Source organism: Hippopotamus amphibius, chromosome 11, assembly GCF_030028045.1.
Source record: "Hippopotamus amphibius kiboko isolate mHipAmp2 chromosome 11, mHipAmp2.hap2, whole genome shotgun sequence".
Taxonomy (NCBI): domain Eukaryota; kingdom Metazoa; phylum Chordata; class Mammalia; order Artiodactyla; family Hippopotamidae; genus Hippopotamus; species Hippopotamus amphibius.
This window is the reverse complement of record NC_080196.1, coordinates 38188865-38209170: the sequence shown is the minus strand read 5'-3', so window position 1 is coordinate 38209170 and position 20306 is coordinate 38188865. Positions and strand designations below refer to the sequence as shown.

The 20306-nt window shown below is 38.7% G+C and overlaps 1 protein-coding gene across 1 annotated transcript in view; it reads left to right on the top strand.

The window, feature by feature from the left end:
• Positions 1-20306, top strand: part of DNAH8 (dynein axonemal heavy chain 8) — a 291803-nt gene that overhangs the window by 146426 nt on the left and 125071 nt on the right. The window contains exons 48-55 of the mRNA XM_057698986.1: positions 704-865; positions 4406-4652; positions 4783-5024; positions 5112-5252; positions 6564-6801; positions 11253-11395; positions 12289-12423; positions 13224-13346. Of these exons, the coding sequence (XP_057554969.1) occupies positions 704-865; positions 4406-4652; positions 4783-5024; positions 5112-5252; positions 6564-6801; positions 11253-11395; positions 12289-12423; positions 13224-13346 (1431 nt within the window). The remainder of the gene's footprint in view (positions 1-703; positions 866-4405; positions 4653-4782; positions 5025-5111; positions 5253-6563; positions 6802-11252; positions 11396-12288; positions 12424-13223; positions 13347-20306) is intronic.

Genomic DNA, 20306 nt, shown 5'->3' with positions numbered 1-20306 from the left:
ACGTTTGTGGGACTCACTCACAGTCACAGTCAGTTGAGAAGCTGGAACAAAAATCCACGAGACTTTCTGCTGCTAGAGACACTGCTCCCTCCATTAGTAATGGTATTCTTGAAACTTCTAGACAAGAATTCCAGAAAGCATCGGGGAACCCCCTGGAGAATAAGGAAATATTTAGAGGGAGTTAGCAGTTGGGAATGGGGTGATCTTTTGTGCCAGATATTAAAGATGTGGTAAATAAGGATTGGAGTCCATTTACTCAAACCTACTCCTTTTAAGAAAGAAAACTGCTCTGATGGAGTTTTCCAGCCAATGTTGAATGAGCTAGTCATACAGGGTTACAGATATTTTCCTAATTTAAGTGAAATATTAATACTCTACTCACATGGGATTGGGACTGTTACTTGTATGTTTTTGAGGTTAGTGCATATACCTGTCTGTGGGAAGCAGAACATTCATGTGATAAATGAGATCAAACCTTTGAGCAATAGATTGGAAGAAGACCTTGAATGCCAGGGAACTTTGGGTGCAGTACTATAGGTAATGTGGATTCAGTGGTGCTGTTTGGGAGAAAGTACTAGAGCATACGAGTGTGGCTGAGAGAGTAATAAAATGGTTCTTTGGGCATAAAGTGACAAGTGCTATGAGCTTCTGCTTCGAGCTACATTGTTGACTGACTCAGTAAATTTATTCTGTGTCACCTTAGATTGATGAAGATGAACCCCTGTTCCTCAGCTTAATCAATGACCTGTTTCCAGGATTACAACTAGATAGTAATACTTATGTGGAACTCCAAGCTGCAGTAGCCAACCAGGTTCACCTGGAAGGTTTGATTAATCATCCACCCTGGAATCTCAAACTTGTGCAGGTAAAACATTTTTAATGTTATCAGTATGATGATTAATGGGTATTGTTAAAGACTGTCATTTGAAGAGAAGAACTTGTGATGTTAGTCTTATTTGATGTAAATGTGGAGACTAAATTAAAACACATCATTGCATGAAGAGTCCTCAGGGAGAGGTGTTGGTCCTAGGTGTTTTAGTGTGGATTTACCCTGCTTCACATTAATCAAGCATTTACTGAAGTTGCTTACACCTGATGAGGTTAGGTGGTAACCAGAATCTCGAGAATAGTTGCGAGGGGATAGTAGGTTATAAAAAATGCAGGGAAAGGGAATGACCCAGCTGGCTCTCGTGCCAGTCAGGCAGCATCACCCATAGGCAGGGGCCTCCATAGGGCATGGAGCTTGAGGAATCTGGAGGTGGTACTTTGCTCCTGCTTTATGTGTGGGCATGTTCACACCTAAATTAAATCTTTTGCCTGTGTCTCTTGATGTGTTTCTGTCCATCACATTTCATCCTTGTGACAATCTACCAATGATTTTATCAAGCAGAGCCAAGAAGGTCTAGCAGAGATGCTGAATTAAATCCCTACGAGCTTGATGCGTTGGGGGTATTTTCCAGGGCTTTTGGAAAATGAAGGAGCCAAAATTGTGGAGAGTTAAAAATCGCATTTGAAAAATAGCGATTCTTTTTTTTAACTTACTCTTCTTGCCAGATGGTAAGCAGTGCAAGTGTATGAGACGGATCCAAATCTTACAAGGAAGCATATGGGGGGGACAAATCAAAGTATTTTTCCTCATCTATTTATTGGAAACCATTAAACATTTTTTAAAAAAAAATTTCTGGGAAAACATTTTACATGCAGTATACATACAATATACTGAGTGCTGAAATCTTAGTCATCTCAGCTGGTGGGGGCTAGAATATTGTGTTCTTATTTAATGTCAAACACATTACTGTTGAATATAATATGGCCAGTACCTCTGTTGCTTTTAAACTAGGGATTACAGAGGCAATGCATTTCTATCTAAAATGTTAGAATAACTCAAATTTTACCTCCGATCAGCTGAATTATTATTGAATTATTATTTTCAGTAAGAAAACAATAGACAGGATATTGTAACACAGCAGTCCCCAACCTTTTTGGCACCAGGGACAGGTTTCATGGAAGACAGTTTTTCCATGGACGGTGGGGGAATGGGGATGTTTCAGGTGGTAATGCCAGCAATGGGGAGCGGCAGATGAAGCTTCTCTCACTCGCCCACCGCTCACCTCCTGCTGTGCAGCCTAGTTCCTAACAGGTCGCGGTTGGGGACCCCTATTGTAACAGACACTGTCCGTGTTCTTAGTATGTCTCCTTGACTCTCTTTTGCCATATCCATGTGCCCCTTTCCCGGCTTCTAGAACTGTGATTCCAATCCCACATATACCACTCCCTGCAGGAAGGTTGGTGCCACTTTTTTCGGCCGGCACAGAATGCAGGCAGTGCGTGGGAGTTTATTCTTCCCCGCTCCCAAAACAACGGTTCCTTAGTTAAGGACTTTTGGGTGATGCAGTAGGAAAGTCAAGCTCTCCTGCTTCCAGGTGGAACAAACACAGAGGTGTAATTTATGTTCCAAAGTGCCCCTCAGGGCCAGTCTTAAGTCTGCCCTCTATAGGATTTTGTCCTCAATCACACTTTGTTTGACCTCTCTCCATTCCTGTACTGCTTCCCTTATCCACTAAAAGTTTCCCTGATGAGCACTTGCTTGCACAGGAATCCTCACCTCCAGCTGTGCTTCTGGGGAACCAGCAGGCTGATTTGTAACTTGGGTCTTGGCTGAGCTGGTTTGTATTGCTGCCTTCCACCACCCGGGGGCGATATCACCATATTGGATACAGACAAAGCTTGTTCGTGGAAAAGCTGCTCCTTATGTATTAGCAAACTGAAATCACAAGGAACGGTAGTTTGATATGCAAAAACTAGATTCTGAATTAATTACTTCCAAAATGTAATTAAAGTTCCACATTGTCATTACTTTCTTACATATCTTTTTTTTTTAGCTCTTTATTGGAATATAATTGCTTTGCACTGTTGTGCCAGTTTTTGCTGTACAACAAAGTGAATCAGCTGTATTTATACATATATCTCGATATTCCCTCCCTCCCATGATTCCTTCCCACCTTCCCTATCCTAGCCCTCTAAGTCATCACCCATCATCGTATTGATCTCCCTGTGTTATGCAGCAGCTTCCCACTAGCTATCTATTTTACATTCGGTAGTGTATATACGTCAATGCTACTCTCTCACTTTGTCCCGGCTTCCCCTTCCCCTCACCCCCCACCCCTTGTCCTCAAGTCCGTTCTCTACATCTGCATCTTTATTCTTGCCCCTGTCACTGGGTTCATCAGTACCATTTTTCTATATTCTGCATATATGTGTTAACATATGATATTTGTTTTTCTCTTTCTGACTCACTTTGCTCTGTATGACAGACTCTAGGTCCATCCACCTCACTACAAATAACTCAATTTCATTCCTTTTTATGGCTGAGAAATATTCCATTCTATATATGTGCCACATCTTCTTTATCCATTCCTCTGTTGATAGGCATTTAGGTTGCTTCCATGTCCTGGCTATTGTAAATAGTGCTGTAATGAACATTGTGGTACATGTTTCTTTTGGGATTATGGTTTTCTCATGGTATATGCCCAGGAGTGGAATTGCTGGGTCATATGGTAGTTCTATTTTTAGTTTTTTGAGGAACCTCCATACTGTTCTCCATTGTGGCTGTACCAATTTCGATTCCCACCAACAGTGCAGGAGGGTTCCCTTTTCTCCACACCCTCTCCAGCATTTATTGTTTGTAGATTTTTTGATGATGGCTATTCTGACTGGTGTGAGGTGATACTTCATGGTGGCTTTGACTTGCATTTCTCTAATGATGAGTGATGTTGAGCATCTTTTCATGTGTTTGTTAGCCATCTGCATGTCTTCATTGGAGAAATGTCTATTTAGGTCTTCTGCCCATTTTTGGATTGGGTTATTTGCTTTTTCGATATTAAGCTGTATGAGCTACTTGTATATTTTGGAGATTAATCCTTTGTCTGTTGCTTCATTGGCCAGTATTTTCTCCCATTCTGAGGATTGTCTTCTTGTCTTGTTTATGATTTCTTTTGCTGTGCAAAAGCTTTTAAGTTTCGTTAGATCCCATTTGTTTATTTTTTATTTTATTTCCATTATTCTAGGAGGTGGGTCAAAAAGGATCTTACTGTGATTTATGTCATAGAGTTTTCTGCATATGTTTTCCTCTAAGAGTTTTGTAGTGTCTAGCCTTACATTTAGGTCTTTAATCCATTTTGAGTTTATTTTTCACATATCTTTTTATAATGTGCAGCACATTTGCTATCCACCTCTTGTAAAACAAACAAAAAAATTTTTTGGCATGTTCTTATCTTTTTAATAGTGAACGAGTTACTTCAATGAAGTGCCTATTTTAAGCTTTTAAATTTCTGCACACGACTTCTATGAATGTCAGCAAGAGACTCATAAGTTACATTTTTCAATTGATTATCTCATTGTGCAGTTATATGAGACGTCTCTGGTACGTCATGGTTTGATGACCCTTGGGCCCAGTGGTTCTGGGAAGACAACCGTAATAACAATCCTAATGAAGGCACTAACAGAATGCGGACGGCCTCACAGGGAAATGCGAATGAATCCAAAAGCTATTACGGCTCCTCAGATGTTTGGCAGACTGGACACGGCAACCAATGACTGGACAGATGGGATTTTTTCTACTCTGTGGAGAAAAACATTAAAAGCTAAAAAAGGTACACATAAACTCTTTTCTGGTGGTCATTCTTTCTCACTGCCAGTTTATCAATAGCACAGTATTTGTTTTAATTTTCTGTTTTGCTTATCTGCAGGTGAAAAGTGATTTTCTGTTTTCATTATTGGCAGGTGAAAACATTTTCCTGGTTTTAGATGGCCCAGTGGATGCCATTTGGATCGAGAACTTAAATTCTGTGTTGGATGACAATAAAACCCTCACGCTGGCTAATGGAGATCGCATCCCCATGGCCCCTAATTGTAAGCTTTTGTTTGAAGTCCACAATATTGAGAACGCCTCTCCAGCCACAGTTTCTAGAATGGGCATGGTCTACATCAGCAGCTCTGCTCTCAGCTGGAGGCCAATACTGCAGGTGGGGATGAGAGACCCACAAAAACACGTTCAATGTTTTTCCATGTCTCACTCTCTTATAAACAGAGATTCTCTTTCTTTGCTGCAGGCATGGTTGAAGAAGCGTACTACACAGGAAGCTTCTGTATTCCTGACTCTGTATGATAAAATATTTGAGGATATACATACATTTATGAAACTGAACCTCAATCCAAAAATGCAACTCTTAGAGTGCAACTATATTGTGCAAGTAAGATTTTTTTTTGTACATTCACTACTTAGATTTGAGATTCCTCCCCCCACCCCACTCAGTTGCAGTTTAGAGGTATCTGAAATGGAAAATTCACGCAGTCCATCAAAATCTTTTTGTGGTGTGGCGGTGAAGGCTCTGAGAAGCTTGATTCCTATTAAAGATCTTATTGATGCTCTTACTGCCATCTCTTCATTTCACTCTCCAGGGCGGTATTGTCAGGGGAAGAGGAATGAACTATCTTTCTCGTCGTCAAGCTTAGTATAACCTTCCCAGAAAGAGTGTCCAAAAATGAGAATAGACTAAATAAATAAAGCTAGCAGTTCTACAGAAAAGCACACAAGGAGCTGGTGGCATGCAGGAAAATTTGGGTGGCGGTCTTGGCTTTGCAAATTTAGTATGTATACTAGATAGGGAAAACCTTTAAACAATTCTCTGAGTAGTTTGTAGAATTATGCCCCCCCCCACCCAGTTTTTCTTATTAGTCTTTGGAAGAAACAGAAGTAATCGTAAATTTTTCAAAGGCTCTCCTGATTCTAGTCCATAGATGATCTCTCATTATCCATTCTAGTGTTTTGATTCTCTCTTAGTGCGAGGGATGTCAGTCAGGGAGGGTGGGTAGCTTAGAAATAGTACGGGAGGCCCAAATGTAAGCGAAAATCTTACCTTGAAATAATTTTGTCTTGAAAGACAAAGGATGTCCTACTGTAGATACATTTCTTTCTGATACCCTATGGGGGTTGGCACACTTTTTCATAAAGGGGCAAATAGTAAGTGTTTTACCCTTTGCACAACTTTCCATCTCAATCCCTCAGCTCTGCTGTTGCATTGCAAAGGCAGCCAGACACAGTGAATGAGTGTGACTGTGTTTCAGTGAAACTTTATTTGCCAAACAGGTGGCTAGTCCCTGGAGCCACAGTTTCCCCATGTTAAAAATAAATAAAACCTTTGATCTATAAAATTTGGAATAACCAAACTTTAGAAACTACCTAAGGAAACATCTAGTCTAGGCCTTTTGCTTTTCAGATCAGGAAACTGAGACTCAGAGACCTTAGTGGCATGAGCTGGGGGTAGAAACCATACCTCCAAATTCCCAGTTTGGTGTCCTTTCTGCTAGGTCATGCAGCCTGCCTAAAGCAGAATGGCCTTTCTTCTAAATGCTGCTGGCCGTAGCATACTGGTCAAGCAATAGCTGGAGATACATTTGTTTTCTTCTCTCTTTCTCTCCTTCTTTTAAATTTATTAGCATTTTTAAATGTTTATTTTAAAAAATCTAAATATAAAACTTTATTATATTTTGAATATTTTCAGTCTCTCAATCTTCTGGAAGGTTTAATTCCCTCCAAAGAAGAAGGTGGCATTTCATGTGTTGAACATCTTCATAAATTATTTGTGTTTGCTCTAATGTGGAGTTTAGGAGCCCTTCTAGAATTGGAAAGCAGAGACAAGCTTGAAGCCTTTTTACGAAATCATGAAAGCAAGTTAAACTTACCAGAAATACCTAAGGGCACGAATCAAACCATGTATGAGTTTTATGTTACTGATTATGGTAAGCACAGTGACTTATACCTGAAATGAAATGACTTTTTTAAATGGAAAAAAGATAAACTCCATAAACTTTTCTGTGGGGAAATATTAAACTAATTATGAATAACATAATTGCTAATACCATTTTTAAAGGGGATATGTGTAAGGAATAGTAGGATTTTGCATATGGGCCATGCTGGGAACAGTTATAGAGGCTCTCGACTTCTTTTGCAGTGGTCTAAGTGAAATCTGACATAAATAAGTTAGCAATACCTCTTACAGCATCTATTTTCTCTTGCTTCAGGAGGAAGGGCAGCAGTATAGAGAACACAGATTCTTCATATGCAAAGCATGGTAATGCACATGACAGATCAGTCTTAGAACTTCTCTGCTAGAAACACAAGAATAAGCAGAGAATGAACCAAGCAGATGGGATCCTAGTTACACGTAGCAGACTCGGCCAAGTCCAGAGCTGTCACCTTAGCCCCCCAGCCTCCCATGTGTGGCAGGGCCCAGCTCACCTCTCCCTGAAAGAAACTAACAATTAAATGCATCCTTAAATCTAGATATGAATTCACTTAGAATCCAGAGCCAATCCAAAGATAGTTCTTTGAAAAGATCAATAAAATTGGTAAATCTCTTACCAGAGATATCAGGAAAAAAAGAGAAGACATAAATTACCATGATCCAGAATGAAAGAGGGAACATTGCTATAGACCCTAAAGACATTAAAAAATAAGAAGTGAATATTAGAAACCATGTTATGAAAATACATTTGACAATGTAGATGAAGTGGATAAATTCTTTGAAAGACACAAATGGTCAAACCTCATCAAGAAGAAATAGATATCCTAAATATCCCTCTATCTACTAAAAATTTTTTATTTGTATTTTAAAAAGCTTCCCACAGAGAAAACTCCAGGCCCAGATGACTTTGCTGGTAAAGTAAATTAGATACTTAAGGAAGAAATGATACCAGTTCATTCTACATAAACTCTTCCAAAATGTAGAAAATGTAAGGAAGAAACACTTCCCATCCCACTTTTTAGGGTTTGTTAAGTGTTGTCCTGATACCCAAAAAGACATTGCAAGAAAACTGTAGACCATTATCCCTCAGGAACATTGACACACATTTCTTATTACAATTTTAGCAAATGAAATTCAATAGTGTATAAAAGGATAATATTAAGTCCCAGTGGGTATTTATTCTAGGGATGGAAGGTTGGATTAACATTTAAAAACCAGTCAATGTAATTCACCATATTAAAAACCAAACAAATTATATAGTCCTCTAAATAGATGTAGAAAGAACATTTGATGAAATTTAACATCCTTCCATGATAAAACTTAGTACACTAGGAATAGAAACTTTATCATTCTGGGCTTCCTAGGTGGCGAAGTGGCTGAGAATCCGCCTGCCAATGCAGGGGACTTGGGTTCGAGCCCTGTTCCAGGAAGACCCCACATGCCGTGGAGCAACTAAGCCCGTGCACCACAACTACTGAGCCTGCGCCTTAGAGCCTGTGAGCCACATGTGCTGCAACTACTGAAGCCCACGTGCCTAGAGCCCATACTCCGCAACAAGAGAAGCCATGGCAATGAGGAGCCGGCGCACCACAACGAAGAGTAGCCCCCACTCACCACAACTAAAAAGCCTGTGCACAGCAAAAAAGGCCCAACACAGACAATAAAATAAATAAAAAAATAAATAAATTTATATATAAAAAAGAAACTTTATCATTCTGATAAAGAACATGTACAAAAAAGCTAACATAATGCTTAATGGTGAAAGAGTGAATACTTCCTTCCCAAGATCAGGAACAAGACAAGAATATTCTTTCTCACCACTTCTATTAGACATTGTACTAGAGGTTATAGCCAGTGCAGTAAGACAGTAAATAAACACAAACAAATGAAATACCTACAGATTGGAAAAGAACAAGTAAATCTCTATCTGCAGATAATATAACCATCCTCAAAAAAATAGAACTAGTAAATGAGTTTAGCAAGGTCACAGAATGAAAGAACAATATATAGTAATTTATATTTCTATATGCTCACAACACATTGGAAATTGAAAGTCTAATATACCATTTCAAATGGCATCCAAAAAATGAAACACATAGGGATAAATTTAATGAAGTATGTGTAAGATCTGTGTACTGAAAACCACAAAACTGCTGTGAGAAATTAAAGGAGTCCTAAATAAATGAATAGGTAAGTCATGTTTACAAATCAGAAAACTCAGTATTGTTAAGATGTTATTTCTCTCCAGATTGATCTGTGGATTCAGTGCAATCATAGTGAAAATCCCAATAGACTTTTTTTGGTTGAAATTTATAAATGAATCATAAAATTTTATGGAAATGCAAAGGACTTAGAATAACCAAATCAGTTCTTAAAAAACAAAGTTGGAACATGCATACAACCTGATTTCATTAAAATTAAAATCTATTTAAAAGTCACTATGAAAATAAAGTTTCCCTCCCACCACAGAATGGGAAGAAATGTTTGAAAAATATATATCTGATAGAAGAATTTTGTCCAGAATACATAAAGAACTCTTGCAATTCAATAATAACAAGTGGACAGCCAATTCAAGTTTTTTAAATGGGCAATAATTTTAAATAGTTGCTACAGCAAAGAAGATTTATGAATGGTGAAAAAAGCACATGAAAAGATATTCAACATGATTGGTCATCAGGGAAATGCAAATTAAAATTACAGTGGGATATCATTACACAGCCACTAGAATAAGTTCTAATTAATTTAATGGCTAAAATTAAAAGGTTAATAATACCAAATATTGGCAAGAATGTGGAACAAATGGAGGTCTCACATCCAATAGTATGTTTACATTGCTAACTACACAGTGGTACCCAATATACGGCCACTTTGGAAAACACTTTGGCAATTTCTTAAAAGTTAAACATGCACTTACCACAGAACTCCATAATTTGCAAGGAAAGTTGAAATCAAGGTTATTCCTCCAATGATGCCTATTTGTTATGCTACTATCAAAGCGTGTGCTCCTCTGCTCTCTTTCCATGCCTTCTGTGTACACAGTAACTTTTTGGTACAATTCTGAATCATGGTATCTTTTGGAAGGTCTTTAAGATGGCAGTTAAATTCAAGAATGCAATACCAGCAATGCAAGTCATTCAATTTAAATGACAGCAGTCTGAACATCTCTGACCAAGTTTGCATAGCCAGCAGCAATTCTGACATCATAGATTGAAAGGTGCATTCCAGAGGTGCTAAAGTATAAATAAAATATTTTTCTTAGAATTGATGAAATGCATTTATAATCATTATTATAACAATAATATCAGTGAGTACATTAGTAGTGACTATAAGTAAAGAATCTGGACACTCTGTTACACTAGTTTTAGGGCCAGGTTGATTTTTTCCCATTTCTCATGGCAAACATCCTGTGTCCAGTAATCTATTATTCCTTTTTTGGTCTTTCCCATCCTTTTAATTAATATGGTTTTCCTACTAGATATAAAACATGTCACTGGTTATAATTCCATTTCAGGCCAGATCTCTCTAGATAAATAATTAGCAATTTAAAACTGACTTTGTAAAGAGGCAAAAAACAAATTAAATTATCAAATACCACACTTTAGATAAGCAGATACATTAATGTGTTTTTTTTTTTTTTAAATAACTGCATCCTTTAATGGCAGTAATACAATTATTGGATGAAGAGGCCACAGGAGAAAGGGCAGGTGACGTTTCTGGAAGACAGATATGGAGTACAAAAAGGGGCGGGATAGTCATGCAACGATCATTGTAAAAATACAGTACGTTATATACATATTTGCACCATCAACTTTCAACTCTGAAATAGTATTTACACTTTTGTTACAATCCTGGTTAGAGAACAAGTTTTCTTTAAAAGCTCGGCCTGATGGCAAATGAAAATTTTGGGTCAATTCATAGTCCCATGAGGTTCTTAGGCTGAATATTCCAAGAGGAGGGCTCCAGCTTCTATTTCATCCACAGATTTCAGTTTTAAAAAAGTATTTAATTTTGCTTTTACAAAAGGAAATTCTCAAAGGAGGGAAAAAAAACCCAACCACAGCCACACTGTGTATTCCTTCTTATCTTACAAATACTAAGGGCTGCAGCCCTCTGCTTCACGGCCAACACTGGTGGCTGAAAAAAATCTCACTGGTGATTGTTTAAAAAAAAAAAAAAAAAGACACAAAGACAAACCAAACCAACCTGATCATGGTGCACTAACCCTGTGGGGCTGCCTCTCCCACCCTTGCTTCTGGCCCCAAACTCAAAGACTTTCTTTTCTAGGGGAGGGGGTTTGTATAGAACCCTCTTACATTAATGTGTTTTACAAAAATGTTTTAAATGTTTCTATATTTTTGTTGATTGTTTATAGCACTTGTGTTTTGTACTCCAAGATAACTTTTGAAGAATGAAGTTTTATTAAGGACAGTTTTAATTATTGTATAGGTGATTGGGAGCATTGGAGTAAGAAACTTCAGCCATATTATTATCCAGCTGACAGTGTTCCGGAATATTCATCAATTTTGGTTCCAAATGTTGATAATGTTAGAACAAATTTTTTAATAGACACTATTGCAAAACAGCATAAAGTAAGTTTGATAGTTTTGTCAAAAAAAATGCATAATCTAAAAGTTGAGAATTATGTTTTATTTGGCAGACTTAGGACTTCAAGCCTGGGACACAGCATCTCAGATAGTACTAAGAAAAACATTCCAAAGAAGCAAGGGGGGTGGGGGAAGCCAGGGTATATAGAAGTTTTTGCAACAAAAGACCAGGTAGTTGGAACATCAAAGAATTACTGTTAATGAAAAAAAAAAAAAAAACAGATGTCTAAAGTTAAGAAATTTAGCACTTTTCTGTGTATGGGAAGATGCATGAGTCTGGGCTTACTTAAATCATCCCTTTGATATGCACCTCAGCTATCTGGCGCCAGTGTCCTGTGTTTTCTCATCCTGAGTTTCCTCAGGGTGCACGGTCTGAGTGGTTGTAATGTAATGGCTTGATGGCTGCAACATCCTTGTTTACTGATATGGCATGTAATATTTTAGTTCTCAGTTTCTTAGATGATTGCAAACCAATTACAACTATAGGTGGAAAAATTAATGTAAAAGGGGCTAAAGGCAGTGTCATTTCAGGGAAAGCTGTTGGGCAAATGAACTCTAGGTCCCAAGATTTGCTCTAACTCAATCTTCTCTGAACTGCTGACTTTCAGCTTGCTAAGGGAAGTGGGTATCTGCTTACAAAGGCCTTCCCATGGTCACGTGACTGCTCACCCACATTTTCTCCCAGCACTTTTATAGCATATTTTTACATTTAAGTCTTAATTCCACTAGGATTTTTTTTTGATGTTGGTCTAAATCTTAAAAGTAATTAAAAATTAGTTTATTAATTTATAGAATGAAAGAATGGCTACTAGAACCTTAATATATTTAAAACTAAACATCTTATAACAGCTTTTAACATGATTATCCTACGATTGCAGGCTGTTTTACTCACAGGGGAGCAGGGAACTGCAAAAACTGTAATGATTAAGGCCTATTTGAAAAAATATGACCCCGAAATACAGTTATCTAAAAGTCTAAACTTTTCATCTGCCACAGAACCAATGATGTTTCAGGTAAAACTCATCATTTGCTGTAGTCATTAACATATTAAATATAGTAAGTGGTTGATACAATAAAATGTATATTAAAATAAAACATTGATATACAATGTTGTATATCAATGTTTTATTTTATATATATATAGTTGTCCCTTGGTATCCATTGGGGATTAGTGCTAGGACCCCTTCAGGTACCGAAATCTGTGGATGCTCTAGTCCGTTATAGAAAATGGGTAGTGTTTGCATATAACCTGTGCACATCCTCCCATATACTCAAAAATAATCTCTAGATTACTTATAATACCTAGTACAATGTAAATTCTATGTAAATAGTTGTAAGTGCAATGTAAGTGCTATCTAAATAGTTTCCAGTGTGAAGCAAATTCAAGTTTTGCTTTTTGGAACTTGCTGGAATTTTTTTTCCAAATACTTTTGATGCAGGTTGGTTGAATCCAAGAATGTGGAAGCCATGGATACTAAGGGCAGACTGTAAATGTATCTCAAAAGAATTGATGTTGAAGTTGGCATTCAGCTATTTAACCTTCCTAAGACTGACATTGAAGCCAAATCCAAATAGCATATATTTGAGGCTAATATTGAGGCTAAAGCTGAACATTAGAGTGTCTTTTAATATAAATTAATGATTAACATTCCAACAACTTATTTTTTAAAGTTCATAGTATTTATTTGAATAATAATATTTACACATAATTAAATAAATAAGTCAACTATATTCTACTCTGAAAAACATGCTCACCATTTTTAGAAATGGATTGAAATGTAATGCATAAGACAGACCATTTCTTTTTCTCTAGAGAACAATTGAAAGCTATGTGGATAAGCGTATGGGAAGCACGTATGGGCCACCTGGAGGCAGAAAAATGACTATATTTATTGATGATATTAATATGCCCGTGATTAATGAATGGGGAGATCAGGTATGACTAAAATAGCTCACGTAGATGATATTTAATCAGTATTCTTAGTTGTATGTAAAAAGATCAATACTCATCACTTTATTAAGCCTACTAACAATTTTTTGACTTCTTGGTTATAGATGACATTCTTCCTTCTTGAAATCCCTATGTGCTTCTCCCCAACGCTCCCTTCTGTCTCTCTGGCTGCTTGATTTCAATGTGCTTTCTGGCTTCTTTCTTCCCTTCCCCAGGGTTTTATCTTTGTTCTCTTATTTCTCACTCTACGTACTCTCTCCCAGAAGTATCCAATGTTTAGAAAATACCTTTTTTTTTTTGGCTGCCCGATGCAGCATCCAGGAGCTTTGTTCCCTGACCAGGGATCAAACCCGTGCCCGCTGCAGTAGAAGTGAGGAGTCCTAACCACTGGACCACCATTGAATTCCCAACACTTAAAAAAACAAAAACAGCTCTGCCATACACCACTGTCCTACTTGTGATTGTCTGTCAACCCCAGACTCACTCCTCTTAGAGCATCGGTCCCCAACCTTTTTGGCACCAGGGACCGGTTTTGTGGAAGACGATTTTTCCAGGGATGGGGCGGAGGATGGTTTCAGGATGATTCAAGTTCATTACATTTATTTTGCACTTTATTTCTATTATTAGTACATTGTAATATATAATGAAATAATTATACAACTCACCATAATGTTGACAGGAGGTGGAGCTCAGGCAGTAATGTGAGCAATGGGTAGCAACTGTAAATACAGTGATGGGGAGTGCTCGCTCACCCACCGCTCACCTCCTGCTGTGTGGCCTGGTTCCCAACAGGCCACAGACTGGTACTGGTCTATGGCCTGGGGGTTGGGGACCCCTGCCTAAGAGGACCTCACAGTTGCTGCCAGGGTTCTGCATGTTCCTGGTGGGATCCCCAACACCTCCTCCCACTGCTGTCCACTGCCTCATCAACACCATCCCCCTAGAGCCCACCAGGACCAGTCATGTCCCTTCCACTCTTTATCCTGTTCACCTCAGGCATCACCAGGAGGTTAGGACTCCCAGGTCTGTCTGTGCTCACCCTGAGACTAATCCCCATCAGTTCTGCTTGACCCTTCTCTGACCCCCTCTCCTACGGTCCCCACTCCTGAAAACTTTCTGTGTGTCCTTGGAAGCCATGGTTCCTCTACAAAATCCCCTGTAAATTCAACTTCTCTGAGCTTTCCCTCACCTTCTTGCACTAATGGAAACCCAAGATGCTGCTTTCCCTGCAGACTTCTCACCTGGAGGTGAGGGGGATAGCCTTCTCAGTTCTCATTGCCCTCTTCCCTGAAAACCTATCATTCTGACCTCACACCCCCATGTTGTTGCAGTCATCTCAGACCCTCGGGTCACAGCCCCAGCCACTGCCCGCCCCCACCCCCCCAGAAGGTTTCAGTCCCTCCCTGGATCGCTGTTACTCTCTCCAGGGCTGCCCCAGTCGCCAGGGCCAGCTGCATACTGTGTACAGTGTGTCCTCACAGAGGGTCTTGCACTCCATAGGACCTTGCACATGGTTTAATGCTCTTCTATCACTGTCTTGAAATTCCTAATAATGATTTTTGAACAAAGAAACTTGGATTTTCATTTTGTCGTGGAGCCCACAAATTATGCAGCCAGTCCTACCTGTCATAATTCTCAGAGATACCAACCAATATCTACATACATGATCTTGGCTTCTTAGTTCCTTGACCTTGACTCCTCCAATGATCATGTCTTCCACTCCATTGGAATTACTCATTCATGCAGTCATACCCTACACCTTGTCATTATCGGTAACTGTGATCCCTTCATTATCTCAGTTTCAAACATTTATTCTCCGATCACCATGTCCATACTCTGTAGCTCATTCCCTCTACTACCCAGGCTCCAGATGGAGCTACCAGCCATTGTTCCTACCATCATTAAACTCTCCTTCATTTCTTGTCATTTCCTCACTTCCTTTCTGGCTAAAATTCCATAATCCATCATTACAATCATGGGAGCATGTACCCTCTACTCATCTGTGAAAGCCTTAACCACATTAAATCCTTGTTAATTCTCTGCTCACCACCCATCTGCACCTACACAGCCACACTTGGTTGGAGAAAAACATGCAGTACTGCTTAAAATCACTTTAAAATCATGATTATGGACCTCAACTGAGCTCTTAATGCTGCCCGACAATTATCCTGCATGTTTCGTGTTATATATCTTCATCCTGTCTATTCGTGTCCTGCATTTACATTCGGGCTCCTTTCATACCGTCTTTTTCTCAGACCTTGGACACCTTCATTTCCTTGCCCTCAGCTGACGATTAAGTGCTACAGCCTTCTTCCTACTCCAATGGGGACATTGATTTTTTTCCCTTTTATTTTTTTTATTATCCATTTACTGCAGTCAGTTTGTATGTTCTAGTGGTTACCCTAGATAGTACATTCTGCATACATAATCAAAAATAAAGATAATCTAACCCTTCTTTTCCATTTTTTATATCCAGTGACCTTTGAACACTTTAATTTCCTTTATCTTTCTCCTGACTTACAATTTTATTGTTGACTTATTTTAAGACTTTAAGTCTATATTGCTATTTTTATTTTTATTTTTTATTAGCATAAATTATATTGCTCACCTTTATATTGTGTAATGCCAGTTTTATTTTTTTTTAATTTTTATTGGAGTATAGTTGATTTACAATGTTGTGTTAGTTTCAGGTGTACAGCAAAGTGAATCAGTTATACATATACATACATCCACTCTTTTTTAGATTCTTATCCTATATAGGTCATTACAGAGTATTGAGCAGAGTTCCCTGTGCTATACAGTAGGTCCTTATTAGTTATCTATTTTACATATGGTAGTGTGTATATGTCAATCCCAATCTCCCAATTTATCCCTCCCCCCCATTTCTCCCTGGTAACCATAAGTTTGTTTTCTACATCTGTGACCCTATTTCTGATTTGTAAATAAGTTCATTTGTATCATTTTTATTATTATTTATTATTTATTTTATTTTTGGCTGTGTTGGGTCTTCATTGCTGCACACAGGCTTTCTCTAGTTGTGGCAAGCAGGGGCTACTCTTCATTGTGGTGCAAGGGTTTCTCATTGCAGTGGCTTCTCTTGTTGTGGAGCACGGGCTCTAGGCTTTCGGGCTTCAGCAGTTGCGACACACGGGCTCAGTAGTTGTGGCTCACAGGCTCTAGAGCACAGGGTCGGTAGTTGTGGCTCACAGCCTTACTTGCTGCGTGGCATGTGGGATCTTCCCCGCCCAGGGATCAAATCCATGTCCTCTGCGTTGGCAGGCAGATTCTTAACCCTTGCACCACCATGGAAGTCCCCTATTTGTATCATTTTTTTTAGATTCTGCAAAGAAGTGGTACCATATATTTGTCTTTCTCTTTCTGACTTCACTCAGCATGATGATCTCTCAGTCCATCCATGTTGCTGCAAATGGCATTATTTCATTCTCTTTTATGGCTGAGTAACATTTTGTATATATGTACCACATCTTCTTTATGCATTCCTCTGTTGATGGACATTTAGGTTGCTTCCATGTGCTGGCTATTGTAAACAGCGCTGCAGTGAACATAGGGGTGCATGTATCTTTTCAAATTATGGTTTTCTCGGGATATATGCCCAGGAGTGGGATTGCAGGATCATATGGTAGCTCTATTTTTAGTTTTTTGAGGAACCTCCGTGCTGTTCTGCGTATTGGGTGTACCAGTTTATATTCTCACCAACAGTGTAGGAGGGTTCCCTTTTCTTCACACCCTCTCCAGCATTTATTGTTTGTAGATTTTTTGATGATGGGCATTCTGACTGGTGTGAGATGATGCCTCACTGTAGTTTTGGTTTGCATTTCTCTAATAATTAGGGATGTTGAGCATCTTTTCATGTGCATTTTGATCATATATATGTCTATTTTTTATTATTATTTTTTAAAGATACCATTTTCCCACTTATTTATAAAGGTAATCATCTTTGTTGAAGATGTTAAGCATCAATGTTAATTTATTTTATTTATTTTAAAAAATTAATTAATTAATTTATTGGCTGCTTTGGGTCTTCATTGCTGCTTGTTTGGGCTTTCTGTAGTTGCGGAGAGTGGGGGCTACTCTTCATTGCAGTGTGCAGGCTTCTTATTGTGGTGGCTTCTCTTGTTGTGGAGCACGGCCTCTAGGAGCAAAGGCTTCAGTAGTTGTGGCGCTTGGGCTCAGTAGTTGTGGCTCAGGGGCTCTAGAGCACAGGTTCAGTAGTTGTGGCACGTGGGCCTAGTTGCTCTGCAGCTTGGATCTTCCAGGACCAGGGCTCGAACCCGTCTGTGTCCCCTGCATTGGCAGGTGGATTCTTAACCACTGCGCTGCCAGGGAAGCCCCTGTATCTCTATTTTTAAAGCAAACTCCCATGAGACATTATTTTTACTGTTTTATATATTCACTCTTTGTTTGCATTACACACTTCTTTACCACTTTTTTTACTCTTTATTCATTCTTACTTCTTGGGCCTCCCATCTGGTATCATGTTTCTTCTGCTTTTAGAACCTCCTTAGGAGAAAATCTTCTAATGACAAACTCTTGTTTTGCTTGTTTTTTTGTTCTGCAGAAGTCTTTATTTCGTCCTCTTAATTTGAAAGACATTGTTGTTGGATATAAAAATGTAGGTTGGCAGTTATTTTCTTTTATCACTTTAAATATTGGGTTGGCCAAAAAGTTCATTTGGGTTTTCCATAAGATGTAAGACCTGAACGAACTTTTTGGCCAGCCCAATATATGCTTCCTGTCTTCTGTTTTCCTTGTTGCTGTTGAGAAGTCAACTACCATTTAATCATTGCACCTCTGAAGTTAATCTGCTTTTTTTCATTTGCTGCCTCACTTTTCTATAATTTTTTCTTTTTTGAATTATGTTCCTTGGTGTAGATTTATTTGTATTTATTTAGTTGGGATTCACTGGGACTCATGAATCTGTGGTTTAGTCTCTTTTGTCAGTTCTAGAACATTCCCAGTTCTTATCTCTACAAATATTGCCTCTGCCTCACTCTCTCCCCCTCTTATCAGACTCCAAATGTATATTAGACTTTCTTCTTTGCCCTCTATGTTTCTGTCCCTTTTCTGTACTTCCCAACTTTTTCTCTCCCCAATACTTACAGTCTAGATAATTTCTCCCCTTCTGTCATCCATCTCACTTATTTTCTTCTCTGCTTTGTTCAGTCTGCTGTCAAATTCATCCACTGAGTTTTCATTTCAGTTACTATTTGATTCTTTTTTCTTTCAAATGTGTTGTCATTTTTATAGTTTTTATTCCTTGCATATATTTTTAAATCACTGTCTACTTCTTTAAACATGTTGAGCATAGTTGTTTTAAAATCTATGTCTGTTAATTTCAGCATCTGAAGTCTATATGAGTCTGTTTCTGCTCTCTGTTTTAATAGTTCTTGTTCGTGTTCAAACTGTCTTGTTTTCTGTAAGTATCTTTGACTGCTTGCCAGGTCATTGCCCTTGAAAAAATTACCTGTGGCTGTTTCTTAAAGCCTAGGATGAATGTACCCTCAACCAGACAGGTTTTGAGTTTTCTTTTGCCAAATCCTTGAGTGCTTATTCAGTCTGGATCATCTCAAAGCAGGGTTAGTATTTGGAAGTCTCTGGCCCACTTAGGCATACCCATGGTACAAGTCTGTGCAAGTGTCATTCTGAGGCTACAATCTCCCAGGGAAGACTTCTTTTTCTTTTTTCTTTCCCTTTTCCTCTCCCATTCAGTAGGGATCCAGGACAGATAGACCTCTCAGCAGTTCTTGTAAGGTGAGGAGAGAGGAGGTATATTTAGGTATCATCTATAAGATGAAGAGTTCCTGAATTCAGACTTTTTTTAATCCAATTATGGATGTCTAGTTGGATCTCAAACTTAACATGTCCAACACTAAATTCTTCTTACTCCCTAAACCTGCTCCTCCATCGCAAGTCTTCTCTATCTCAAGAAATAGCAGTTCCTCATTCAGCCTGTTAGGAAATCATGCTGGCTCATCTTCAAACTATATCCAAGGTTCAATGACTGCTCATCACTCCATTGCTAACACCTGGTGCGAGCCACCATCTCTCTTCTTGTTCATTACACATGCCTCCTAATTGTCTCCCCATTTCCCTTGCCCCCTCAATCTATCCTCATATCAGCAACCAATTAAAACATGTATCCGATGGTGACACACTCCTCTGCTCAAAATCCTCCCATGAGACATGTAGCATATAAACACCAAAATCCTTCCTGTGATCCAAAGACCCTACACCGTTTGATCTCATCTCCCCATGATTCTCCTCCAACCACATTTACTGATTTTTGTACACACTGGGTATAATGTTCACTCAAAGCCTCTTCATTTGCTGTTTCCTCTGCCTGGAATGCTTTTCTCCCTAGATATCTGAATTGTTTGCTTTCTCACTTCCTTCAAGTCTCTGGTTATATGTCATGTGAGATGAACTTCCTGCTTCCATATTTCCTGCTTCCATATTCAGTTGCATCCCTGAGCACTGCCTGTTTCCTTTCTCTGCTTTTCTTTCTCCAAAGGACTTATACCATTTTATTTATATACATATATACATACAGGCATGTACGTGAACATTTTGTCTCCCACTACAAGAACATATGCTCTGTGAAGACAGGGATTTTTGTCTGTGTTACAACAGATCCAGGCAGAGAGTAGCCATTCATTAAATGTTTGTTGAACGAAAGAGTTCATATTTGAGGGGCTTGTGTGTCATCTGCTCAAAGATGTCCAATAGGAATTTGGATATGCAGGTGTGGAGTTTAGAAGAGAATCTGAAGCTACAGTTAGAGTTGAGATTCTTTAGGATATAGGGTTGAGATGGCATCCCCTGAAATAGAAAAGAGCCAAGGATGGAACCCTGTAGAACAGTTACATTTGAGGGATAAGTGGTGAAAGAATGCCTCGGGAAGTGATCCAGGGTCTCAAGATGAGC